Raw genomic sequence first — 27,700 nt, 5'->3', positions numbered from 1 at the left:
CTATACTTTCTGCTCAAAATTATATTTTTTTTTTTTTTTTTTTTTTTTTACACACACGGGTTTTCAGGGAATATAAATCTCCAGATTCCAAGCAAAATGGTTCAATTCATTCTTGTTTTATGTCAGAAAAATGTTCAAATCATTTAACACCGAAGTGGGTATTCACCCACGAAAGCTCACGCTCCAAAACCTCTGTTAGTCTATAAGGTGCCACAGGATTCTCTGCTGCTTTCACAGATCCAGACTAACACGGCTACCCCTCTGATACTTGACACCCCTTAAAGTGCAGTGTGCAAACTATGAAGGAAAAATCAGCTGTTTGGGAAGCTGATTTCTAATTAAAGACTAAAAAAAATGCCTGGGGAGGGAAGTGGGGTGCTCTGTATTAGCATAACCCACTCATTTTATTGTGAGTCTTACAATATTTAGTGTAATTTCTTAAAGCCCCTGCTCTTGGAGTTATGCAAGAATCTCAGTTTTCACTTTAAAAAAGTTTAGCTCTTCTAGTTGCAGAGAAAAAGCGACTCCCCCAAAGGCTCAGAAATCAGAAAGTAAATAAAAAGAACCCCAAATGTATTATTTAAAAGAAAAAAATAAACACACAATTTTTAAGTCAGTCTCATGATTTTTGGGTCATGTCTTGTGCTCTCTTTGAAAGGCTGGGTTTGGTAATATTGCTATAAGCCAGTCAGATGTCTCTCTAAAAACTACATATCCTGAAATCAACCTTGCTTCCTTGAGGAGCAACCTTCCTCTGTCCCTCAGCATGCATACTCATAACCCTCTGGAAGGCTGCACACACATTCATGTTGTAAAGAAACCTTATACTTTAAACAAGCAAACAGCAACTTCATTTTCTTATGCAGCTTTCTTCAGCTTCCCCTGTTAAGTGACGCTTACATAGGAGAGTTCTTGAAGTTTTTTTCCCCCGCCCTTCCTCTCTCTTGGAATTCATAGACTACAAAGCCAGAATTGAGACCACTCGGTCCAGATAGCAGAGACTTTTCTTTTCGCCAAAGGGCATCAAAACCAGCCTTAGTGGTTTATCTGAACGGGAAGCAAAAGTGGAAAACTACACTTCCCAGAGACCTTCGGGTGGGAAAAAAACCTTTGGCTTTGACAGCAGCAGCCACAAGTCTTTCCGCCTCCAAACCTTGATTGCAGAGGGAAGAGATTATGGTGGATTGAAAAATGCTGTCTCTGGAGCCTGGAAACTGACCAGATTGCCTGATTTTCCCATGCTTCAGCTAACCAAAGAAGGGAAAAAAATCATCCCAGCATGACTGCTGCTTGCAGGTTCTTGTTTGCACTGAATTGCCTCTCACCGACTCCTTTCCTAGACGCTTGATAGTTATTACTATAGACTTACCGATCTAGATAGATTTTCAGGCTGGAATTCTCTCTGCCCCAAAGATGCTACTGGTGACTGCTGGCTTACTAGGAAGGAACATTTGTTTATCTGAGTAAAACTTTTACCTGGTCCTTATGCATGTGCCTGTGCAAAGGGACGGATTTCCTTGAAGACAACGACAGCAACAGCACCATCACCTCAGGAACAACAAGTTTAGGGGAAGAGCTGGGCAAGGCTTTCACCAAAATGGCTCATGTGTTGCCCTGGTTGCTGCTGTGGCTGGGGTCTGGCATGGTGCAAGCCAGCCAGCCACATCTGGGGATCCGAGTGCCTCTGAGGAATGGGATGGGGACCTTGCAACAGGCCCACAGGATGCAGCGCTCAGCTGAGGAGGAGCGGAAGGATTCCAGACAAAGAAGCAGTTTCATGAACATGATAGATAACTTGAGGGGGAAATCTGGACAGGGTTACTATGTGGAGATGACTCTAGGCAGCCCCCCACAAAAGGTAAGGTGTGCGATCCACATTCCCTGGCTGTGGGTTATTGGGCAGGTTTGCAAAACTGAGACCAAGCCCTGACTTCACAGAAGTGGAGGCATGTGTGGTTTGGTATGTGTGTGTATCGGTCTCTCTGTCTCTCATATATCCAGGTACCGAGAGACTGTGCTCCAGAGAGACCACACACTGGTCAAGAGAGAATGTAAACTGTCCGAGAGCAGGAAAAATAGCAATTTTAGAAAGCAACAACTCTGACTGCTAGAGTGTGAGAAATACAACTTCACTCAAGGGAATTTTGTGGCCAGAGTACAGAGCCATTATCTGTGTGCCTGCAGGAAGCATTACCAATAACCATTTCAGACACAAGAGGCAAGGGCCTGCTGTAGAAATAGCATTTTATAAACAGCTCTCCATAGGTGTCTGCAAACAGAACACTCCAGGCTGTAGGACTGATGTACAAATGAGATCTCTTCCGATAAATACTCTCTCTCTGTAGTCACAGAACAGGCCTTCAGTTCTGTTGATTCCTGTGTTTCAAGGGGGGCTATTTTGGGCATCTGGATGATGGTTGTTGAATGCGTTTTACTAACATTCAAATCATCAAAGGAAGTCCAGCACAAAGAGGTGAATTCAACCTCTCTTTAGGGCAGACTCCCAGGATGTCAGAGTCCAGGGCTGCAAGACTTGGCCCCAAATGGATCCTTTTCAACCCTACAGCGCTGAAATGCAAAGCTCTGAGCCAACCTCTGTCCTTAGACGACACCATTGTGCTTAGGTTGACCCAGCCCGCAAGTAAGGAACTTGCATTACTTGTGAACAGCAGCAATCTTCAGGGGTTACAATTGTTTTCTGATGCCTTAGCAACTTCATCTTGGATTCCTATGGGATGCAGACATGCATGAGAAGGAAGGGGGTAGGAAAGGGCATGGGGATACAATCTCCCGTGGACAAATACAGATCTATTTTAAAATGACAAGTATTTATTTTGAGAATGTCACCACAGTTGTGCACCCATCAGCAGGAAGATTCAGAAATGGCAGCATTCCTCTACTGAAAACACAGAGCCTTGGGCGAGTGACCAGCCTGGCTCTTGGCCAGCTTTTTCTTCATTGTTTTCAGCCATTTAAAAATGAAAGTGGGGTGCAGTTCATGGAACTTGAGCTTCACCCCATGAGATGATTAAAAACCAGAGGGAGGTGGGGGGGTGTAGATAGGTGTGCGCACATGTAGATGTGTGGGATTGTAGTGTGCGTGTGTTTGTACACATAATCCGAGCCTGCTTCTGCACCTGCTGAAATGAACAGTAAAGCCCCTATTGACCATAGTCATGCAGAGTCAGATGCTAATGGAGTGCATGGGGAGGAGGTGAATGTAATCTGTGTGTATGTGAGTGTAGTATGTACACATATGCATAGCATGTATATTTACAGACATGTGATGGGGTGTGGGGAGTCAGTTTTCAGAGGATATCTCAAGGAAGCACACTGCAAGCAGTGTGTGCATGACAGCACATCAAGCATGTTTATTATCTGCTTAGATTGGGGATGCAGTTCCTGACTGGTGCAAACCTTCCAGGGTGTGCTTTGGTTTGAGCTCCTGAGTAGCTCACACTCATATGTAGCATGAGACTTGAGCCAGTGACCTGCACTTGCTGTGCTTTGAGCATATTAGCTAACTAAAAGAGCTGGAGTTTGCAACAAGCCAGCCCCTCTCTGATTAAATGATCTAGTAAGAACCAGGGTTTCCTTGGCCCTGCATGGCCTTGTGTAGCTCCACACCCTCCTCAGGGCAGTGATGCTCACAGCTATCAGCATCCAGGTGGCTGGCAAACACAGGGGGAACCTGGGGATGCTCATGGGGGTGTCCCAAGGCACATGGATTGTTCTTTAGGTCCAGTGCTTGCCTCTCACTGGGTGCTGGTTTCCTGCTGACTTCTCAGCAAGTTAGGTGTGCATTAGATGAGGAGCTCAGCACAGTCCCTTCCAACATGGTCCACATCCAAGGGCCTGGTGGGAGATGCCACAAAGGAAGTCCTGAGGACTGGAGTCCTCTGGCTGACTCCAGAAAGCATGTGGGTAGCTGCAAGGCAAGTTGCCTCCACTAGCTTGCTCCAGTTATGGGCCAGAGAGGCTGCCTCAGGGATAGGAGCGTGGTCCAGTCCCTGCAGTCATAGAATATCAGGGTTGGAAGAGACCTCAGGAGATCATCTAGTCCCACGCCCTGCTCAAAGCAGGACCTACCCCAGTTAAATCATCCCAGCCAGGGCTTTGTCAAGCCTGACCTTAAAAACCTCTAAGGATGGAGATTCCACCACCTCCCTAGGTAACCCATTCCAGTGCTTCACCACCCTCCTAGTGAAATAGTGTTTCCTAATATCCAACCTAAACCTCCCCCACTGCAACTTCAGACCATTGCTCCTTGTTCTGTCATCTGGTACCGCTGAGAACAGCCGAGCTCCATCCTCTTTGGAATCTCCCTTCAGGTAGTTGAAGGCTGCCATCAAATACCCGCTCCCGCTTCTCTTCTGCGGACTAAACAATCCCAGTTCCCTCAGCCTTTCCTCATAAGTCATGTGCACCAGACCCCTAATCATTTTTGTTGCCCTCCGCTGGACTCTCTCCAGTTTGTCCATATCCCTTTTGTAGTGGGGAGACCAAAACTGGATGCAATCCTTCAGGTGTGGCCTCACCAGTGCCCAATAGAGGGGAACGATCACATCCCTTGATCTGCTGGCAGTGCTCCTACTACTGCAGTCATTCAGCCCTTGGCCTACTGGAAAGGCAGCCCATGAGTGCCAGTTACAAGATATGGTCATTTGTCCACAGAACTGCAAACCAGTAGCCCATGTAGCATGTCACAGTGCACCTACATGCATTGTGGGTACAAACAATGGAGGGGGCTGCTCCAGCAATACTGTAGAGCAGATCGGTACTGGGCAGAGCTGGGCCTGGGAGGGATGCACATGTGGGAAGTGAAAGTTTCCCCAAGCCACCCGTCCAACTCCCTGCTGGTGGCCTCAGTGTGCAGGCTCCCACCACCCCACACAGAGCAGGGAGCAGCTATTTAGAGTGGCTAATGGGAGCCAGTGATAACTAAAGAGCTCCCCTCCCTGTGACACCCTCCAAACACATGCCACACCCCTGCATCTGGCATGCCTTTCCTACCTCTGTAATACACCCCTACCTCGATATAATGCTGTCCTTGGGAGCCAAAAAAATCTTACCTGTTACAGGTGAAACTGTGTTATATCAAACTTGCTTTGATCCACTTCAGGGCACAGCCCTTGCGCCCCCCACGCACTGCTTTACTGTGTTATATCCAAATCCGTGTTAGATCAAGTGGTGTTATAGCAAGGTAGCAGTGTATTATTTGCATTCCTGTAGTGCCTAGGAGGCCTCTGGAAACACAGTAAGCCTTGTGCACGCCACCTTGCAGCCACATGGCACAATGCAGGATCAGCCCTTGTAATAGGTACCGGCTGGCCCAGGCCATGTTCTGAACGGACATCTCTTGTAATGGCTGAGGCCCTCATGCTCTGATATCAATAGCCTTCTCCCTGGATGACTCCTCAGCCTGGCCAGCCCTGGGTGCACAAGGTTACACTGTCAGAAGAGCTCAGGGCCAGCTGCCGCAGCACTCCCCCCAAACATGAAGCAGATTCACCAAAGCGCTCAGCAGTCATTTAAGCACCAGAAGGGCCAGACAGTAGAAATGCTCAGCACCCAACCAGCACAAAATCTGGCCACTTACCTGGGTGCCTCACACAGGCATATGCAGAAAGCAAACGTAACCCACGGGGAAGGGCATGTCACTGCTTCCCGCATGCTGATCCACCCAGGATTCAAGCTGTTCCAGCCTGTCTCACACTCTGACCAGGGGGCACACAGACTCAGCTCTGCCAAACCTTCCTGTTTCTGGGCAGGAAGGATGGGTGCAAGGAGGGGAATATCCAGGGGAGAAAATGGAAGGAGTGATGGGGGGGGGGGAAGAGTTAGAGGAGAAACACAAAGTAATACAAGAAATGAAGTCTTTCCTAGAGTGTGGGGGAAAACGAGGAAACTACTGTACTTCCTACAGTGGAAGAAGGAGAGAAAAAATTGTTTCTAAAAATCTAGTTTTAAAAACGATTTCATTGTCCAGATCTGATTGGAGCAATTGCCTGAAACCTGCCACATATCCTGACTGCCAGACCTGTTCAGTGAGAACCTCTCCTTTCCACACACACATTTCTGAAATATTCACTCTTTGGGCAGCGCCTTTCATGTTTGGCCCCTGTCCATATTAGGGTTGTTTTTTTTTTTTGTTTTTGTTTTTTAAAGTTTAAGCAAAATCCCTTCAGCAGGCATTTTTAGTGGGTGTAAAGCCTATATGAAGTGTGTGTGTCCACACAACACACGTCTCCACATGATCTGGCTTCTACTCCTGGCTCCACCGCTGACTGACAGAGACCTCAGTCAGTTCCTCACAGGCTGCTTTTCCAAGGCAGTCAAGCACCCGGTTCCCAGTGACTCAGCAGGAGTTAAGCAACTCACTGCCCTTGGAAAACATCCCCCTCACTCTCTGCTCCCCTACCTATGAACTGGGGGGTAATGACACTGCCCTGCCTCCCACAGGGAGAGTAAGGCTGTGCATTAGTGTGTGCAAAGTGCTTCCAGAACTACACATGAAGGGAGTGTCAAGGGTGCAGGGCAGCAATGATATTTATCACAAATCCAGGGTTACCAAATTTCATACCCTCCTCCATGTGTCCCATCCCCCACCACTCTGTCCCTCCAGACAGCTTCGGAATTCTTCTCCAGCCCCTACCCTCTCTTGCTGCTCCCCAAGGGGAACTCTGCACACCCAGCACTGCCTCCCTACCACTAGCAAAGCCACTGTGCTCTGGATCCTTTACATGCCTTTTCTAGGCTTTCCAGATCCCACAGCACATCCCCTGACCCCAGTCTCATGATTTTCACCTTCCAAGGGGCCCGCAGGGCAGAGCCTGGCATGGATCACTGCACCACGGCAAGCTCCTTTCCCCCAGCACTGCACAGCCTCAGCTTGTAAAATACACTTGTTTCTTTTGCAGTTAAGACCCCTAGGGCACGGGCTCTCAACCTTTCCAGGCTACGGTATCCCTTTCCAGAGTCTGATTTGTCTTGTGTACCCTCAAGTTTCACCTCCCTTAAAAACTTACAAAATCAGACATAGAAATACAAGTGTCACAGCCACACTAGTACTGAACAATGGCAGACTCATTTTACCATAGAATTATGAAAAAAACAATCAACTGGAATATAAACATTGCACTTACATGTCAGTGTTTAGTACAGGGGTTCTCAAACTGGGGGTCAAGACCCCTCAGGGGGTCATGAGGTTATTACATGTGGGGCAGGCCACAAGCTGTCAGCCTCCACCCCAAGCCCTGCTTTGCTGACAGCATTTATAATGGTGTTAAATATCTAAACGTGTTTTTAATTTTTAAGGGGGGGGGGTCACACTCAGAAACTTGCTGTGTGAAAGGAGTCACCAGTACAGAAATTTGAGAATCACTGATCTGGCCTATAGAGCAGTGTAAACAAGTCATAGTATGACATCTTAGTTTGTACGGACTCCACTAGTGCTTGTTAATTTGTCCTGTCATAAAACTAGACAAATATCTTGATGTGCCCCCAGAAGTCCTCAGTGAGCCCCTAGTGGAGAACCAATAGCTTATGGGCTGCTTAGTCTAAGGGTGGTACTGGGTCATGCTCACTCAGATGTGAGTGGAGAATGAAGCTGTGAAGGGCAGCAACCACATACCAAGCTGCATCAGCAGCACAACTTAAGTCAAATTAAAAAACAAAAAAGGAAAATCCCTGTTTAAAAAGAGGAAGGGCCCCATCCTGCAGACTCAAAGCACTCAGCAACCACAGTGGGAGCTAAGCCCCACACAGGATCAGGGTCAAATCAGCTTCTGCCCTGGTTAATTTCAGAAGCCCAGACAGTACTGCCAAGTACAACCCCCACTAAGAATCTGCCTGTTAACAGGCCCAGCCACCTAGGGCTCCCTGTACCACAGCTCCAGGCATGGGACACAAGGACTGTGTCCCGCACCAATCTGTAACTCACCTTCACTCAGCAGCCAGCCCAGTTTGTGTGCTCAGCCCTATCCAGGTAGACAGGCTCCTCAGCTCCCTGCTGCCCCTCTCTTCCTGGCCAGTGTAGGTGGGGCTCCTTCTGCCAGGCCATGGGAAAGGCCTGCAAAGCACAGTGCTCCAGCACAGCCAGAGTCAGCAAAGCCTGGAGTCCTGACCTTCACCCACCCTAGGGGTCCCACTGGCTACTCACCAGCAGCCTAGGGCTGCCCCCAATTGGCACATGAATACACACTCCTCTGTGTAGGACTGCTAGAGGCTTTCCCCAGCCCAAGAAGGATAAGAACCAGCCCCAGGTCTGCTCAAGCCCTTCCTTTAGACCCAGTGTCTTCTTCAAACACACTCAATCCATTCAACATACACTTTCTCAGCCACCGCCCCACTTCCTGTAACCCTCCCCTGAGCTGGGCTCTTTCAGCCTCTATAGAGATCACCTGTCCCTCTTCCCAGCTGGGTCTGATCATCCCCTCTCAGGCCCAACTCCTGTTCTTAAAGGGGCTGCAGCTCCAAACAGGGGCTGGCCAGCTGCTAGCCTCAAGCCCCTTGGCCCGCTTACATCATGGGACATGTCAGCATGTGTCTCAGCCTCAAAGAGTGCAGGACACACTCACTGGCTGAGCCTGTCGAGCAGTGCTGCAGGGTTGCCAGGGGCTGCAGACTACCACAATATATTTTATAAGCAAGCCAGGTTACCGATGGGTGCACTCTAAGCACTTTCTTACCAAAGCTGCTGCTCCCAGATTATGATAGACCCCCTGCTTTTTCAGAGCCATTAAGCACTGATGTAAGTCACTAATGCTGCCTGTGGTGAGCCTTGTCCTCAGGCCCTGGCTGCATTTAGAATGCTGCCTAGAGCACAGCCTGGCACGTGATTGTGCTTTGGCATCACGTGCCTTGATGGAGTCCCTGGCAGCCCCCAGGGGGTGGAACTTGCTCCCCAAGAATGAGCCTGCAGCCATTTCCATTGGGAAGGCTGTTTCTTGTCCAAGTCTCGCTGCCTTCCCATCACCTCCCGCCCACCCCCATCCCTTCCTGGTTGGCCCTGTCTCCATAGTTAGGTTCCATGTCTCTGGACACTAGATTTTTATGCCATGTCAATTGTGCTGTAATTATGGGTCTGAGCAGCACCTCCCCAGGGAGTCACTATCAATAATGTATTTAATTCCACTAGTATTCTCCGTTCCCGCCATTCGGACTCGCCCAGCTCTAGGCTCAGCAACAAGTCAGACTTTAGAGCCCATTGCATATTGTGGCAATATCGGCACGTGAACACTCCCAGCCACCCGTAGACCCCTCCCCAACCTCTCGCCCTCAGGAGCAGAGATGCGTCTGCAGGGAACCGGGGAGTTCCATAAACAAGGGCTCCGTTGGACCAAGGGCACTGGGGGTGAATTCCGGAGTGGAGGGGCCTCCCCGACACACCTGGCTAGGCACTGCTGGCTCCCACGTCCCAGACCAGAGCAATGCCTGGGTGGAATCTCGGAGAGTGGTGCCATCCCCATTAAACCCCAAAACTCAAGTTAGCAGAGGCCTGATCCTCCTGCCCTGCACCTCGTGCTTTCGTTTATGCCACATGAAATGCTGCCATGCAGGTTGGGTACCATTTCATGCACACTTGGCCCAGATGTGAATGACTGTGTAAGCCTGGTCCCAGCCTGTCTGACAGTGCCTGGGCTGTCCAGAGGCAATACCCTGTTACCAGGACACAGGTGCCAGCTATTCTGCAGATTTTACCCGTTTGCTCCCCGGGGCCCTGCCTCAGTCACTGCTCTTGTGCGGATGGGGTAAGGTCTTAGGATGTGAACCATTTGCCTTGCTTGGCCGATCCTCTCTCCCTGCTGCTGTATGTTGCCTGTTTAGCGGGGTATTGGTCCAATGAAATCTCTCTTAAGTGACCACCCAAGGGACCAGCAAAAATCAGTTGCCTAACACAGATGGCCTTTAATTAACGATCAAACGGAAAGGCACTGGAAGCCATGCAGAGGGGCTTAGAGGCGGTGGCTGCAGACGCCGGGTTGCCTAGTGAAGATGGGGTTCCTTAGCACAGGTGTTGCTATATCAGTTACGATCCAGCTGCTGATGGTATCTCTGGGTGCTCTTAAACCTTTCACTTACGCACACCCGAGGGAGACTCGTCTGGAGGGTGCGTTCGGCTGCTGTACAGCTCCACCCTGTGAAACACGTCGCTGGGTGGTGTCAGCAGTGCCCCCCTCCCTGCTTTTAGCCACCCGCTGAGCAACACCCACCTAGGATGCAGTTGTGGCACAATGGGCAGTTTCTAAAGGAGATAATGGGCGGGTGGGGCTGCGGAGCAGGATTGCAGGACATTGGCAGAGCTGTGTGAGGCCTACGGCCTGGCTAGCAGGGGCCTACAGGGCCAGACGGAGGGGCAGAGGAGACCTGGTGTAGGGGATGGCCATGCGATGCCCCCTCCCACTCCCATTCACTAATGACATGTTAAAGCCCCAGTACTTTGCAGGGAGTGAAAATGAGTGAGGCGTTAACTCTCTCTGGGTGGGTCTCGCTGCTCACAAGCAGACCCGGCAGGTTGCTGGCACTTGCCGTGGGTCCCACCTGAGCAGAGGGGGCTGCTCTCTGCCCCCGCCCCGCCGGATTTCAGGGGCAGAAAGCGGGTCGGGGAGGGGAGGTTCTTTCATGCCTCAGATGCCTGGGGAAAGCTGATGCTGGAGCCAGGTGTGTTTGCCCAGGTTAGGCTGAGGACATATTTTGGGAGCTATGAGGACGTTGCGGCAGGGCTGCTGTCATGGTATCACAGAGCATGTTAACAGGGACCCCTCAGGGAGCAGAGCACAGGCTTGTATGAGAGGTCACTGACATGGAATGGATTTATTTCTGCAAGGAGGAGGGGTCGATGCAGGAACATCAGGCAAAGGAGAAACATCTCGCTGCTCTGTGACGATTCCAAGCAGAGGCCCTTCCTCACCCAAACAATAGCTCACAAAGAATTCATCAATGAGCCAAGCAAGCAATTAACCTAACCATGAAACAACACTGCACTGAGACAGCCTGACACTGCAGTAGCAGTACACGGTGCTGCGCTGAGGCAGTGGCGCGTCGCACGGCCTAGAGCTAGCAGCCGCTGAGGCAGTGGTTTGTCACATGGCATTGAGCTAGCAGCGCGCTGAGGCAGTGGTTTGTCACACGGCATTGAGGTAGCAGCGCACTGAGGCAGTGGTGCGTCGCACGGCATTGAGCTAGCAGCGCACTAAGGCAGTGGTGCGTCGCACGGCATTGAGCTAGCAGCGCACTAAGGCAGTGGTGCATCACATGGTATTGAACTAGCACCATGCTGAGGCAGTGATGCGTCGCATGGCATTGAGCTAGCAGCGCACTGAGGCAGTGGTGCGTCGCATGGCATTGAGCTAGCAGCGCACTGAGGCAGTGGTGCGTCGCACGGCATTGAGCTAGCAGCGCACTGAGGCAGTGGTGCGTCGCACGGCATTGAGCTAGCAGCGCACTAAGGCAGTGGTGCATCACATGGTATTGAACTAGCACCATGCTGAGGCAGTGATGCGTCGCATGGCATTGAGCTAGCAGCGCACTGAGGCAGTGGTGCGTCGCATGGCATTGAGCTAGCAGCGCACTGAGGCAGTGGTGCGTCGCACGGCATTGAGCTAGCAGCGCACTGAGGCAGTGGTGCGTCGCACGGCATTGAGCTAGCAGCGCACTAAGGCAGTGGTGCATCACATGGTATTGAGCTAGCACCATGCTGAGGCAGTGATGCGTCGCATGGCATTGAGCTAGCAGCGCACTGAGGCAGTGGTGCGTCGCATGGCATTGAGCTAGCAGCGCACTGAGGCAGTGGTGCGTCGCACGGCATTGAGCTAGCAGCGCACTGAGGCAGTGGTGCGTCGCACGGCATTGAGCTAGCAGCGCACTAAGGCAGTGGTGCATCACATGGTATTGAGCTAGCACCATGCTGAGGCAGTGGTGCATCGCACGGCATTGAGCTAGCAGCGCACTGAGGCAGTGGTGCATCACATGGTATTGAGCTAGCAGCACGCTAAGGCAGTGATTCGTCGTATGGCATTGAGTTAGCAGCATGCTGAGGCAGTGGCGCCTCGCACCGCATTGAGCTAGCAGTGCACTGAGGCAGTGGTGCGTCGCATGATATATAGCTAGCAGCACGCTGAGGCAGTGGTGCGTCGCACGGCATTGAATTAGCAGCATGCTGAGGCAGTGGCGCCTCGCACAGCATTGAGTTAGCAGCATGTTGAGGCAGTGGCGCCTTGCACAGCATTGAGCTAGCAGCAGACTGAGGCAGTGGTGCATCACATGGCATTGAGTTAGCACCATGCTGAGGCAGTGGCGCCTCGCACGGCATTGAGCTAGCAGCGCACTGAGGCAGTGGTACAATAGGAAAAGCCTGCTCGGGAGAGGTGCAGTGCATAGACACTGGTGTCAGAGCTTCATTGGGACAACTCTCCCCTCTGCAGCTGGAGTGAATTTCTGACTAGCACAAGCGCATTAGCCCTCTGGCTCTGCAGATTAAGAGCACAAGCCCCTCTGGGGGCTGTGAGACAAGGCAGTCTTGGCAGATCAGCCTATCAGAGGCTCTGGAGTAGAACAATACCCAGTGGAACAGAGCATCTGCCCCTGCTCCATTGCACGGGCTGAGCCTGCAAAGGGGCCAGGGTCTGCCTGGAGTTTAGAGGCAGCAGCCAGATCCCTTTGTGCGAATTGATGGGAGGAGTCTGAGCAGGATATGTCACACCTGGTACCAGGGCCTGGAGCTGGGCTCCTTCCCTCTGTTCTGCTGTTGCTCACCTGGGAGTGTGGAACTTGGGAGAGTTCAGGGAAAACCCTCCTCATTTGGGTGACTGAAGGGGTTTGCTTGGCCTCTGAATGCCTATCTGCCCCCCTGCCTGGTACCTTGGGGTCAAGCTGAGCCAATACTTGGCGCTGCCGGGCATAGGGACACTGGTTCACTGGGCTGGACTCTTCCTTCCACATCAGCACTGGACTCAATGCCCCGAAGGGGGCCTGGGCAGGAGTTACAGGGTGGGGCTGGCTGGGGGCAATTCCCAGAGAGGGACCCTGCCCGGGGGGCCTGGATTCCCACAACTGTCCTCAAGGGGGAATTCCCTGTGCAGCTGCCAGGGCTGGCCACCAGCAGAGAAGCCCTGAGCTGGATGACCCCTGGTCTGATCCAGTCAGCCAGTCCCTGGGCTCTGGTTTAAACCCCTGGAGCTTGGCTGCACCAGGGTGTCCTGCCAGAGTAATGCGGAGCCCTTGGTGCAGCCCTGGCTCTTCCACCCTTTCCCGCAGGGAAGCGGATACCTCCGCAGTGCCCAGCCATGCTGCTGAGTGGGCTGGTTCCTGCCAGGTGGCGGGAGTCGGGTGTCCTGCTGCAGCAACCACAGAGCCCCCCCTCCGCTTGCAGAGGCTGATCGCAGGCAGTCGCGGGCGGAGCGAGTGGGGCTGGAGAGCTGAAGTCTGAGGCTTCCCTGGGAATAATGACAGCAAGGGCCGTTCCCTGCTGGCTTTAGAGCTGGGGGACTCAGGACTGGGCACCGGGGAGGCCTCTGGGGCACATGGTGTGGGGAGAGGAAATCTGGGCACTGCCGCTCTCCCAGCCCTGTGAATAAATGCAAACATTAAAAGCTAAGGCATTAACAGCCCAGAGCGCACCAGAGGCTAGGCCATGGCAGGGGCTGGGTGCCAGGCTGTGGCGGGGTGGTGCTAGCATTGACATCTCCTGCTCCTAAGTAACGTGGCTCCCCCTCTCCTTCCGCAGCTGAACATTCTGGTGGACACGGGGAGCAGTAACTTTGCCGTGGGGGCAGCGCCGCACGCCTTCCTGCGGAGGTACTACCAGCGACAGCTGTGAGTATGGCCGGGGTGCTAGGGGCGGGCGAGGCAGAGCGCAGTGCTGCACTGAAGAAGCCCAGTCACCCCGCCTGGTGGCTCAGCCATGGGGCACCCACCGCTCTGGTCCCAGAAAGCCACTCCTATGGGACTCCCACTTTGCTCTTTCCCCTCTTGGGGAGGGGGCCCTGCTCTGAGCCAGCATCCCCAGCTGTGGCAGTGCTGGGGGGCTCCCTGCTGGGACCCAAGCCCTGGATGTAGCTAGATGCTGAGGGGGCTGCGTTCCCTGACCAATGCTGCTGTGAAGGGAGGTCATAGCCACAGCAGCCCAAGCAGAGAGTGCGGTACCCCTCTCCGTCCCCAACCTGTGCCCCCCCCACCCCCATCTGCCACTCCAGGCTTCTGGCCTGGCAGCCTGTGGAAGCCACTTCCCACAGAATTATGCCCTAAGCTGACAGCAGCCATCGCCCTCAGACCACAGCCCCCAGGAACGCTCCCTCCCTGCACCCACTGCTCAGGTCGGCTGGTTATCCCACTTTGGAGAGGCCACCTTTCACAGCCTGGGGCCCAGGGGCCTCCTGAGGGGCCGGCTCACTCTGGCATGGATCCCACAGGGGCAGGGAGGAGGTTCTGTGCTCAGGCCCAGGAGCTGCATGAGGAGAGGCTGCCCCATGGCCCCCCACTAGCACTCGCAGAGCCCTGGCGGTTCCCCTCCAAGGAGAGGAATTATGGGCAGGAAAGGAGCCAGCACATGAGGCTGGGGCAGGTGCTGGCAGCAATGGCCAGATTTAGTCCCTGGGCCCGCTCTCGGGCTCCCAGCGTGCTCCCATGGAGCAATGAGATGAACCATCACTCCACACAGCATGGACAGAGCGAGCTCCAGCTCCGAGGCCAACCTGAGGGGTCACTGGCCTGCATACACCAGGCACCAATACCCAGGGATGCCATGTAAACGAGAAGTAAGGCCATCCACTTGCAGCAGAGCCACTCCAGATTTACAGCCAGATGACTGACAGGAGTCTGGCCTCCTGCCTGGAGCACTGTGTTCATTGCTGTTCTCTGTGGTCAGACAGTCTTCTCCTTCTCCCAGCTGGCAGCAGGACCCCAGCACTGGGCACTGCACAGGCTCCTCGTGAGAGCGTCCCAGCTCAGCCAGCCAGCGCTCTAACTAGACCAGGCAGAGGGCAGCCCAAGGGACGTGTCTGTCCTCACTTTGCAGAGGGGAAGCAGAGCCCAGGGGGTGGGTGCAAAGTGGGTTGGCCACCAGCCTTCCTAGAGCTGGCTCTGAGCGCATACAGCCGTGTCGCTCAGTGCCCCTCTCGCCCCAGATGCACCGCAGTCTGAAGCGACACAGATGCCCTGGAGGTAGGGTTCCATCCTTGAGACTGCCTCTGGGAGAGCATCTGGGGGCCTCTGCCAGGCCCAGGAATTGCTCCCCAGGCGAGCCGCATGGCTGGCTCCTGCGTGCTCCATTGCTGGGATGCCCCAGGCAGCTGCCGGCCTGGTGGAGAACCGGAGGGGGCCTGTGCAGGCCTCTCCCTGGCAGCTGGGCCCAGAGTGGCCCCCTCCTGCATACTGTATGTGCTGGGGGCCCTGCTCTGGCCTCGAATCCCAAGGCTGGCGGTGCCAGATACGGCACTGGCCTAGGCTCAGGGCCGACATGGCCAGGTGCTGGTCGGCCTCCGTGATGGCAGTGTCTGCGCTGGGGTGGGACTCAATGGCCCTTTTCTGTGCTGAGAGGGGCAGAGGAGCCCCCCCACTGCCCTGGTACATTACAACACTGCCCGGCCACTGGGCACAATGTCTGGGCTTGTTCATTGCCCTCCCCTTGGCTGGGCCCATTGTTCTCCCATGGCCCTGGCCCAAGTATCTGGGGGCCTCCCCGCATGCCCTAGAATCAGCCCCACGGCTCAGAGTGCCCTGTGCACACTAACAACTGCAATCCGGTACCTGTCCAGGGTCCACACGAAGGACCATTTGGAGCTCCTGGGGGGCTCCCTTCAGGGCGGGGCCAGCAGCAGAGGGGCCCTATGGGGATGCTGCAGTTCAATCTAGCCTGGGCACCTCTGGAGTCCCGGGGAGGGAGAGAGGGGGTCATAGGTCAACTGTGGAGATGCAGGTGGGCTGGGGCCCTGTGTGTGTGGGGGGGGGAGGGGTGTCCTGATACCTGCCCGTACACACACCTCCACACACCCTGAGGGATGCAGATTCACAAACACACCAACATGCAGGCCCATGTAGCCCATATGTATGTCTGCTTGCACACACATTCATTCATGTGAGTTCACAATCCCTTCACTCACAGACACACGTGGAGATTTGCACCATCACCGATTCTCAGCTCCACAATCCCAGGGGTTCACTGACCATCCCTCCCCCAGGCACCTGCCCACCCCCCGCACTCCCAGCCTTTCCCCAGCTCCTCCCGTGCTCTGGTAGAGCTAGCCTGATGGTTTGCTCCTGTCTTTGGCGTTCGTTGCAGGTCCAGCACCTACCGGGACTTGCGGAAAGGGGTCTACGTGCCATACACCCAGGGCAAATGGGAAGGGGAACTGGGGACGGACCTGGTCACCATCCCCCATGGCCCGAACGTCACCGTCCGCGCCAACATCGCTGCCATCACAGAGTCCGACAAATTCTTCATCAACGGTTCAAACTGGGAAGGGATTCTGGGGCTGGCCTATGCCGAAATCGCCCGGGTGAGCGCAGCACCGCCGACCTGGACCACAAGGTCTAAGAGGGGCCAGGCAGCTGCTGTGTACGGGTGCACATCCAGCACCTCAAACTCTGCCCCACAGCCACCAGCTCCGTCACTGCCCCCCAAACCTGGCCCCTCGGCCACCAGCTCCGTCACTGCACCACAAACCCATACGCAGCCCCTCGGCCACCGGCTCCGTCACTGTCCCCCAAACCTGGCCCCTCGGCCACTGGCTCTATCATTGCTCTCCATACCCAACCCCATGTCACTCAGCTACTGGCTTTATCAATGCACTCCAAAACCAGCCCTTCAAAGAGGAGAGCAACAACACCCCGCCTTTCTCCAGCTCTCCCACAAGGCAGCCACATAGTGCTGCCCCCATCTTATATAAGGGGAAACTGAGGCACAGAGCGAGACAGAAGTTTTCTCCGAGGCTGTAGCAGCACTGGGACCAGAACCCTGTGTCCTGCTCCCTAGACCTGGCTGTATCATTGACCCAGGACTCGCTGATCTAGAGACAGGGGAGGAGGCTATACCAGCCCATTGATATTTCCAGGCTGCCATCAGCCAGACCTAAATTCTCAGCTGCTGCGTGCCCTGCCTGTGGCAAGCCTTGCTGGAGTGGACAAATCCTCTCTCCTCTTAGCTATGCTGTCACCCCCACACAGTTCCTGGGGGAGCTGGCTCTGGCTTTCAGAAATGTGTCAGCCACCTGGAGCCCAACACCAGGTCTCTCTGTAGCAAGTGCAGGGGAATGGAGCCAGGCCTCTGCGGAGTCCCTGAGGAGCACTCCCTGGCCGCCCCGTCTCTCATGGCTGCTCACAGCTCTGCGGTTCTGTCTCCCCCATCAGCCTGATGACACCCTGGAGCCCTTCTTCAACTCGCTGGTGAAGCAGACCAGGGTGCCCAACATCTTCTCCCTGCAGCTCTGCGGGGCCGGCTTCTCTCCCAACGAGTCCGAGGCCCTGGCGTCAGTCGGGGGCAGCATGGTGAGTGCACAGGATCAGCATGGCGCTGGGACCCTGGGCTCGGGGGGTGCCAAGTGCCGGCCACAGCAATGCCAGGGGGTCGCAAGGCAGAGAGTCAGCGTTCTCGCTGGTTCCCCATTTCCGTTTCCACAAGCCCCTGTGGTTGTGCCCGGCTCCTGGGGCTGACGGCGGCTCACCCCTCTCTCCCTGCTGCAGATCATCGGGGGCGTGGACCACTCCCTCCACGTTGGCAGCATCTGGTACACGCCCATCCGCAAGGAGTGGTACTACGAGGTCATCATCGTCAAGATGGAGATCAATGGGCAGGACCTGAAGATGGACTGCAAGGAGGTGACGGGGATGGGAGGCCACGCATCTGTGGCTGAACGAGCGAGGGCCACACGCCTGTGGGAGGCGCAGAGAAATAGCGGGGACTGTTCCCCCAGCCCCGACACACCCCGACTCTCAGCCCTTCCATGGCACTGACAAGACCAATGTATCAGCACAGCAGGAATGGAGGCCAGAGAGGCTGGGCTTAGAGCTCACACACCACATGGATCTGGCTCCCTGCAGACCTGTGGGGCGCATGGGGGCACCCCTTGGCCCTACACACTGAGGTCGTTGTGCCCAGGAGAGGAGGGAAGGTTGCAGGTGGCGCAGGGGCCCCTCACTCAGAGCAGCGTGACGCGGACAGTGAATGGCGAGTTGGTTGTGTGCAGGCCCGTTCCTCGTCCGGAGCACAGAGATAAATGCTTCTCCAGGTGCATGCGCCAGTCCCACAGCCAGCACACACGCCTGGCCCTGGATTAGCACGTGTGACAAATTCCTGTGCCCAGGGACTGGCGGGGAGCTGCCTGCTGAGCTCTGCAGCCAGATGCGCCGTAATTGGCCTCCCCAGCAGCCTTTGGCTGGCTCCACATAGCCAGCGAAGTTCTGCTGGGACTGTCAGTGGTGCTGGGAAAGAGCAGGCGGCTTGGCAGCGGGAGGCGCCCTACTCAGCTGGAATCAGCCCAAGCCCGGGGCTTTGTCCCAGCCTCCCTCAGGGACAGTTGTTTAAGTCTGTTGGCAGCCTCCTGTCTGGCACAGCTAAGTGGGGAGCAAGATGGGTGCTCCCTCGGGGGGCCCACAGAGAAGGAGAGGAGCAGGGGCTGGTGCCTCATTCGCCATGTCGCCCCCACAGTATAATTACGACAAGAGCATTGTGGACAGTGGGACCACCAACCTCCGGCTGCCAAAGAAGGTGTTTGAGGCTGCAGTGAAATCCATCAAAATGGTGTCTTCGGTCAGTATCGCTCTCTAACAAACCCAGCCCCTCCTGTCCCCAGCCGGGTCCCTGGTGAATGCTGAGGGCCCCAGAGACCAAGCCACTGTGACCCAGCTCTAACAGAGTGCTTAGCAGGCTGTATTCAGGAGCCACTTCACCCACCACTGAAAGGCAGCCCCCTCTGGGATAAAAGGTGGCTGCTGGCTAGGACAGGAAGTGAAGAATGCTGTTTCTGTTTGAAACTGCAAGGAAACTTCGGGAGGTGGGACGCTTACAATGTGAGCTGACCCACGGCTTGGAGGCTGTGGGCACGCAGCCCTGCCCTTGGGGAGAGCACCATGACACCTGCACAGAGCACAGACTGGCAGGGCCTTCCCTTCGTGTCTCAGCTAAAAGAGTCTCTAGCATGACAACACCTCACACCCATCATCAGCTCCGCCCTGGAGGGAAGGGTCCCCCCACTGACACCCAGCACCGACACAGTCTCACGGTCTCTCTCCTTCCCCCTGGGGCAGACGGAGAAGTTCCCGGATGGCTTCTGGCTCGGGGAGCAGCTGGTTTGCTGGCAAGTCGGAACCACCCCCTGGCACATCTTCCCAGTCATATCACTCTACCTGATGGGCGAGGCGACGAACCAGTCCTTCCGGATCACCATCTTACCCCAGGTGGGTCCCCAGCGGGGCAGGCGGGTGAGCGAGACCAGGGGTGGGTGCTCACAGGACCAGCAGCCCTTGGACACAGGCCAGCATCAAACGCCATGGATTTTATTTGGGAGGCGGGGGGCTACCAACTCAGAGCTGGCCCCTCTCTCCGTAACGGGCTGAGCCAGAACTTGGGAGCCCAGCACCCCAAACATTTTGGGGGGCAGTTTGAAATCCAGCTCAGGTGGGCCCCTCTCCAACACCAGCCCTGCATGTGCGCACTTCTCCCGCCCCTTCCTGTCGAGTGAAGGGGGCTGCCCTGGACTCAGAGTGGTAAAGCCCCAGGCCCAGGAACGAGTCCCAGGCCAGTGAGCTGGGGCTACAGGGAAATGGCTGCTCCTCAGAACGCAGCTGTAGGCTGGAGCTCTCTGCTCCCTGCCCCTGGGGGCTCCGATAACCCCCATCCCCTGGTCTACTTCCAGCAATATCTGCGCCCCGTTGAGGACGTGGCCACGTCCCAGGATGACTGCTACAAGTTCGCTATCTCCCAGTCCTCCACAGGCACCGTCATGGGTGCCGTCATCATGGAAGGCTTCTACGTGGTCTTCGACCGTGCCCGCAAGCGGATCGGCTTTGCCGTCAGCACCTGCCACGGTGAGGGGAGGGGCACGCGGCGCAGGGGCAGAGCCAGGGGCTGGCACAGCATTTGGGGCAGGTGGTAGAGTCTCCACAGGGCCGAGGTCCTGGCTCATTCTAGTGTTCAGCAAGCACCGGGATGGCTGCAGGAGAGGGGGAGACGGCAGCCCCCCCCCCCCTCGAGTCACCCAGCTTCCCCTTTCCTGGTTGCAGGAAGGAAGGGGGCGATGCTGGTCCCAGTGGGACAGACGCATCAGCCCAGCTGAGCAGTGGGTCCATGTGGTTAGAGGGGGCAGGGGACAAGAATGATAGTTGCTCACAGTTGGTGCAGCCCATGGAGCTCTGCAGCCTGGCCCACAGCTGCCCTCATCCTTCATACGGCAGATCCGGGCCCCACCAGGCCAGGGCCAAGCTGGGGGGATGGCGGGGCCCAGTCATGCCACTCCGACACTGTCTCTGAACAGTCAAGCCTGTGCATACAGGGTAGCCCTGGTCTGCCTCCTGGCAACCAGGGCAGCTGAAAGGGCCAGCGCTGCCCTCGGCTGAGCAGTGTACCCATGGCCCCCACACCAGCCACCCATCGCTGGTGCACTGAGCTGGGGGTCCCGTCCGCAGTGCACGACGAGTTCCGGACGGCGGCGGTGGAGGGGCCCTACCTGCACCCCAACATGGAGGACTGCGGCTACAACATCCCGCAGACGGATGAGTCCACCCTGATGACCATCGCCTACATCATGGCGGCCATCTGCGCCCTCTTCATGCTGCCGCTGTGCCTCATGGTCTTCCAGTGGCGCTGCTTCCGCTGCTTGCGGCGGGACCACGACGACTTCGCCGACGACATATCCTTGCTCAAGTGACACCCACTCTGCTGGCGCGAGGGAGCAGCCGGCAGGGGGAGGCTGGGAGGGAGAGCGTGAGCTGAGCTCATCGGCACAGGCTCCTCTGCCCACAGAGTTTGGCTGCGGCTGGAAACAGCACCAGCCATTGCCCCAGGCCAGAGCTGGGTCTGTTCTTCCCCTGCCCCCTCCAGTGGCTCAGCCAACACTGCTTGGAGCCGTTGGCTCTGCCCTGGGAGCGGGCGCTGGAGCAATGGGTGAGACTCAGCAGCAGGCCAGGACGCTGGGCCTGTCAGCAGGTTTATAAGGTCACCATGGGGTACATTGACGGTTGCTCGCTGTTTAACTCCCCTCTGCGTGCAGCAGCCCCGGATAGCCTGGGAATCAAACCCCTTTGGTCTCTGGCCAGTGTGGACTTGCTCCTTCTCCCTGTTCGGGATACGGCCTCGCCAAACCACAGCCCTTGTGCTCCAGGGTACGCCTATGCCACTCTCTAAGCCCAGGCTCTGACTCAGGTTTGAGCCCAAGCCCCACTTCCTCCAGACACAAACCCGTCTGACTCGGGTCAGCAAGCACTCAGGACCCCGCTGGGGGTGAGTGTGAACCCTACGGAGGCTCGGGTCCAAGCCCTGTCATGTTGCCGTGTGGACACAGCTCAAAGCCTCAGGCCCAACTCAGACAGTCTGTGTCGTGCAGCATGGACCTGGGAGCACGGCTGGGAGAGCTGGGTGCAGCAGCTGTCAGCCTGGGTTTACAGCACAGCGTGGAAACCCCAAGTGCACAGCCCAGGCCCCCCAGACCCAAGTTTACAACGGAGCGTAGACACGCCCTTGGAGTCTGTGGAGGAATCAGCCCAGGTCTGAGCATTGCTTGTTAGCCGCTGCTGCTGCAAAGCCAGCAGAGGGAGCCCAAACCATTGTTTTGTGTAGGGCCTACATAAACCATGGTCATTACATCTCAATAGTTTGGGTTTTCAAACATTGTGAACAGCGGTAGATTCTTAAATAGCCAGTTAAAATCCAGGGGATATTCCTCCCCAGGCAGCCACTAATTTATGACGCCGGCGAGTCGTGCTTTGGCCCTCCTCTCCTGGGAGGTGCCCCTTTCTGATCTCCAAACTGGAAAGTCGTACCAATAGCACCTTCGCTCCCATGTCAGGTGGGACTAGACCTCTCAGCTAGAGCCCAGGAGCTGCAGTGAGCCTGGCCTCAAGCAGCGAGTCAGCCTAACACCCCAGCTCCCCTTTCCCCCACCAGGCATTGCTGTGACAGACATACAATGGCATTCAGGAGGGTCCATGCCGTCCAGTGCAGTGTGTGCACATGTCGCTGTCCTGTCTGCTGCAGCCCCCTTCTCCCCACCCCACCCATCCTCATCTCATCACCGCAGGATGCCTACATGCATCTCAAGGGCCCTTGGCCGTGGTGAAGCGGGAGCAGAGAGAACAGATCTTCCCCCAACTGGCTCCTGCATCTCTTCTGCTCCTCACTGACCCGGCTTTGGGGGCCCCACTTGGGCCAGCCCCCTCCCCAGAGGGGGGTTGAAGGCTGTGGTGTGCAGCCAGTGCTTAATTGGCAATGAAAGAGGTGCCAAGGCTCAAGCAATTTTTTAACTTTCAGAACTGACATGACAAACCCAGAGGTACCAGGGCTCTGAACAGCCGAGCCCCCGGCAAGTCCCGGCACAAATTAAGCACTGTGTGCAGCCACCACAATCCCATGCTGTCGTACAGGAAGCAGGACACTCCCTGTGCCGGGGTCTGCCTAGGTGGGCCAAGGAGTATTCTCTGCAGGCCAGCTGTCCATGCCTGAGCTGGAGACACATCGCTTGCTGCAAGCTGGGTGTGATGGCTGGGCACCTCAGGCTGCAAGGGGGGCTCTGCTCCAGGGCTTGCAGCTTAGATCAGTCCACATAGGGATAAGTGTCCACCCCATCCTGCACCTCCTAGGGAATGGCTGCTTCCGCACTCCCCAGGAGAAGTGTTGCTAAGGGGGCAGCTCTGGCAGCCCATGCTGAGGTCAGGGAAGGAATGGGGGAGGGCTACACTGTTCCTGCACTTTTCAATCTCTTTGGCCCTGGGAAGTGGATTGGGGCAGAGCCCTCTGCCCTCCTGTGTAAAGACTGTAGAGAAAGGTGGGAGCAGGGTAAGCCATCCATTCCTCTCATCTCTGCCTGGGCTGCAAATCATGGGAAGGGCCTAATCCGCTCTGGCTCCCAATTCTCCTGCCAAGCACTGCACATAGCCGCTTTCAACGGGCCTCGCTCTGCAGCACCAGGGGAGAACCAGCAACCTCTGCTGCGGCAGGGGGGCACCCCGCCCCGGGACAGGACCAGCAGCCGAGGAAGGTGTGTAAGCCACGAAACCAGACCGCTACCCAGGCTGCTTGGGAAAGCCCCAAGCAAGCTAGAGCTGCCTCCGCAGGAGCCCATACACGGAAGGTGTGCTGCACAAGGCAGGATCGCCTCACACTGCACTTGGTCAGGAGGGGAAAAACCCCTTCCTCATGCTGGCGATTAGCTCCTCCTGGAATATCTGCCTCTGTCTGCAGTGGGGGAAGGCAGTGCCCCAGCCCACCACATGAAATAGCTTGTTATTTCAGGGGTCAGCAGCAGCCTCACCATCAGCATCATTAGTGTGTTTGAAACACATGGCTGTGTGTATAAAGGCAAAGGGCCAGGGATGTTGTGCTCGAGCAGAGGGCAGCGTGTGTACGTAGCAGGCGGTGCTGTATGTGAGTGTACCAGTACTGAATGCTTCTTGCCTGTACAATATATACATATTTTTAATGCTAGTGCTGAAAGCCCCTGGGTCATTGCAATCCAACCTGAGGGGGTTTGTGGGTTTTTAAGCCCCCTGCTTTGGCTGTGGGTGAAGGAGCCAGGCTGCAAGTCAGGGGTGCTTAGCAGTGGTTGATCTGATGGAAGCACTTTATGGATCATTGGTGATCTGGCATTTGTTGTGTTGGATGTATCTCTTGTAATATATCTGGTGAAGGTGACGGGGGCACTGGGTTGTGGGGGGTGAAATTAGATCACGGACTCAGCAGTGGGTCTCAAGCCAAAAAAATATCACCCAAGGCTGTTTTTGCTTCTGTCCCATTTCTGTTCAAGGAGATTTTCCCTACTACATAAGAACGCCCCATCCTCCTGAATTCCAGTGACCAAGGCCTGCACATTGTGCTTCAGTTCTGGTACTAACTGTTGCTTTAAAAAGCAACTTTGTTCCTTCTCAATGTGCGTTCTCTTCCTACTTAATCCTGCAGGTGACTCCTCCTGGGGGATTGGTAACACTGCTGTCCTAGCCGCAGCAGGTGATGGGTAGGTCATCAAAGCAAGATTCAAAAGTACTTGAGCAGCCTGGGCAGGGGAAGGCACTCAGCCAACCACAAACACCTGAGCTTTTAGCTCAGTGAATGAGACAACCAAGGAAACTAGCTGTTTGTAGGAACATTTGCCCAGCCTGGACCTGCTTGTTACAGAGCTTTGCTAATGCAGCTCCTACAGGAGACTTGGGGTTTAACTTGCCCCTAAATGGCCCGCAAGATAAAGCTGGGCCATTTGTGAGGAATGCAGAACAGTTTCACTTTGCAGAGGACTTGGGAGATGGGGATTCAGATCCCAGGTGTACCTCAGAAATACATAGTAGCACCCCATCCTGTCAGAGGGAAGTGCAGGGGCAGCTGCGAAGGAACCATTTGACTCCTAAAGAGGGTAGAGAAAAACCTCTCTTCAGTGGAGATGTCTCACCTGCTAGCTAGGATCCAGAGAGGCTGTGCTGGTGCGAGCAGCATTAATGGAAACTTCCCATGCATCACGCAAGCACAGTTTCAAGGGCAGCAAGACAGCACAAGATGGAGGGCAGACTGCAGGGCTCTCCTCTCCCCTGAAGACAAATAACTGACCCTGAACACTAGCCCCAGCTGATTCCAATATGTGACCCAAGCTCAGTGGCTCAGACAACAGCAAATCTCCCTACCCTACTTTAATTTTCCTGGGCTGATTGGAGAGGAGCTACTGCCATGACCCCTGAGGGAGAGCTAAACAGGGCTCTGGAGAATTTCAGGGGGCAGCAGCGAGGAGTTTAGGCCCAAATTTGAGCCTTGCTGGAGGAGAAAAGAAAACACAGGCAGGTACAAGATGGACTCTGCCAGGAAGTGTTTTCAGGAATTTGCTTTACATGTTGATGAGACTCATCCTTGTTGAAAAATGGTAACCTTCCCCAGCAGCACAGCCTCACAACATAAAGAGTGACAAGTAAAGGGCAGGGATGGTCCGGTGGCCCTGCTATTTGAATATCCCATAGAGAAAGCAGCAATAAGTCCCTGGAGTGAGTCACTAGTTAAGAAGCCAGCACTGCGTAGCCAGAAACCTTATAAAGTGGCCAGGCCAAGTGAACTCTGGCTGTAGGTACAGCTGCGGCACCCCACCCCCACCCACTCTGTGAACCTACTGCGCTGATATTTGCAGTGTTGTTCCCAGGCTATTAGAGACACAAGGGGGGTGAGGTCAGGTCTTTCATTGCACCAACATCTGTTGGTGAGACACACTTTTGAGCTTACAGACAGGTCAGCCCTGCAGAAGAGCTCTGTGTGGCTTCAAAGCATGTCCTCTCATCAGCAGAAGTTGGTCCAGTACCAGATACTCCCCCAGCCCTGGGTCTCCCTACTTCACTAGAGACAGAGGCTTTGCTTTTGCCAGCACCATCTGGTTCCCATAACTTGCTCTGGTCCTGCACTCAAGCAGCAGCCTGACTCCAACCAAGGGGGAAGTTATGCAACTGCAACCTCCACACTCCAGTGCCTGCCCAGAACACCTCCAGGACCCCACTCAGTTTGGACCACTGCCTTCAAACATCCATGTGTGTGCAGAAAATCACCGACGGGGCCAAACCCAGCCATGCTGCATGCAAATGACCCTCCATCGACTTCGATGGAGTTGCAGCTGCTTACAACAGTGCTGAATTTGTCCCAAGGACTATGCAGAATCTACAAAGTAGGGGCCAGATCTTGAGAGATGCTGGGCACCATTAACTCCCATTGAAATCAGCAGAGATCACTGGTTACCTCAGCCTGATGTAGGATGAAGAGCTCAGGGGGGCAAGTTGGGTCTTGAAAGCTTTGTTATTCTGAGCTGCAGCGCAGCCAGCTTTATCTCCTGAAGAACTCCCTTCTCATGGGCCCTAGGTTAGAGTAACAGGAGACTGAGGACCACACAGCGCGTCCAGCTCTCTGTCCGACGAGTTGGGGAGCAGGACGAAGACTGGGGACAGTTACTCTTAGCAGCTACTATAGATGCCCATACTCTGTAACCCTAATGTTGATGTAAGAACAATGAATGTTACACAGTAAATTATTACATTAAACAGAAAAGTCTTGTGTTCAGCCCCTGCTCATTGTCTGGGGGGCAACTCAGAGTGCAAGGAAGGATGGGGGGAGGGCTGGGGAGGGCTTTGAGCTGCTGAGGACTCTTTATGTTTAGGGCAGCTATGAGAAGTGCCTGACTTGTGATGGAGTAGGGGCTGTGTGTGTGGGGAACGGGAAGGAGTAGGGACTGTCAGGTGTGTGGGGAACGGGAAAGCAGGGGATGTCTGTAGGTGCGGACAGGTAGTCAGGGTGTAACCCGACCCGGCAGGGGGGAGGGGGGGCACCTGGGCGGAGGAGGAGGGAACAAAGGTTTCGGCCGGAGGAGGAAAGGCAGGACAGTTTGGGTTTGGGCTGTGGGGAGGAATTCAGGGGATCCTAGCTGGGATCCAAGCACCCTGAACCCCCAGAAGGACTCAGTGGAGGGGTCCTGACTGTGCCTGCAAGCTCTGCTGTAACCTGTGTTCCTGTTGTCCAATAAACCTTCTGTTTTACTGGCTGGATAAAAGTCACTGTGGGGTCCACCGCAGCCTGGGTCTCCCTACTTCACTATGAGACAGCGCTTTGCTTTTTGCCAGCACCATCTGGTTCCCTAACTTGCTCTGGTCCTGCACTCAGCAGCATGCCTACTCCAACCAAGGGGGAAGTTATGCAACTGCAACCTCCACTCCAGTGCCGTGCCCGAACACTCCAAGGATCCCCATCATTTGGGAACCACTTGCCTTCAAAATCGCTGTGTGTTGATGAATCACCAGGGCCAACACCAGCCATGCTTGATGCAATGACCTCCATCGCACTTCGATGGAGTTGCATCTGCTTAAATGCTGGAACATTGTCCAAGCTATGCAGAATTACAAGTAGGGGCGATCTTTGAGTAGATGCTGGGAGGCCCGCATTTAATCCATGAAATGCAGCAGGATCACTGGTTACTCAGCCTGTGTTTAGGTGAAGAGCTTCAGGGGGGCAAGTTGAGGTCTTGAAGCTTTGTTATTCTGAGCTGCAGCGCGCCAGCTTTATCTCCTTGAAAACTCCTTCTCTGGGCGCCTAGGTTAGGGTAACAGGAGACTGAGGCACACACGCGTCGTCCAGCTCTTAGTCCGCGGTGTTGGCGGGGCGGACGAAGTACTGGGACAGTTACTTTAGCAGCTACTATAGTGCCATACTCTGTTAACCTATATGTTGATGTTAAGAAACACTGAATGTTTCACAGTAATTAGTTAACTTAACGAAAGTCTTGTTCAGCCCCTGTTCATTGTCTGGGGGGCAACTCAGGTGCAAGGAAGGCATGTGGGGAGGGTGGGGAGGTGCTTTGAGGCTGGGACTCTTTTGTTTAGGGCAAGCTTGAGAAGTGCTGACTTGTGAATGGGTAGGGGCTGCTGTGTCGTGTGTGAAGGGCACGGAGGAACGATAGGGAACTGTCAGTGTGTGTAGGGACGGGACAAGCTAGGGGATGTCTGATAGGTCGCGGGGCAGGTAGTCGGGTTTAACCCGGACCCGCGG

General features: G+C 55.1%; 1 protein-coding gene across 1 annotated transcript; it reads left to right on the top strand.

Annotated features, from left to right (window-relative positions):
• Positions 1-1,150: 1,150 nt before the first annotated feature.
• On the top strand, positions 1,151-26,209 carry BACE1 (beta-secretase 1). Its single transcript, XM_032796075.2, has 9 exons — positions 1,151-1,858; positions 13,727-13,815; positions 16,280-16,496; positions 17,347-17,484; positions 17,680-17,814; positions 18,644-18,745; positions 19,243-19,392; positions 19,851-20,022; positions 20,620-26,209. Exons 1-9 carry the CDS (start codon positions 1,490-1,492, stop codon positions 20,859-20,861), a joined length of 1,614 nt encoding a protein of 537 aa, XP_032651966.1. The 5' UTR covers positions 1,151-1,489; the 3' UTR covers positions 20,862-26,209.
• Positions 26,210-27,700: the final 1,491 nt, after the last annotated feature.

This window comes from Chelonoidis abingdonii, chromosome 18 (genome assembly GCF_003597395.2).
Source record: "Chelonoidis abingdonii isolate Lonesome George chromosome 18, CheloAbing_2.0, whole genome shotgun sequence".
NCBI lineage: Eukaryota > Metazoa > Chordata > Testudines > Testudinidae > Chelonoidis > Chelonoidis abingdonii.
This window is presented reverse-complemented; position numbering and strand designations above follow the sequence as displayed.

Excerpts from the sequence above, each read along its gene's own strand:
- BACE1 (XM_032796075.2), top strand. The coding sequence starts at position 1,490 with ATGTGCCTGTGCAAAGGGACGGATTTCCTTGAAGACAACGACAGCAAC. Across the intron at positions 13,816-16,279 it reads AGGTACTACCAGCGACAGCT|GTCCAGCACCTACCGGGACT; the intron begins GTGAGTATGGCC and ends CGTTCGTTGCAG. Across the intron at positions 17,815-18,643 it reads TGAAGATGGACTGCAAGGAG|TATAATTACGACAAGAGCAT; the intron begins GTGACGGGGATG and ends TCGCCCCCACAG.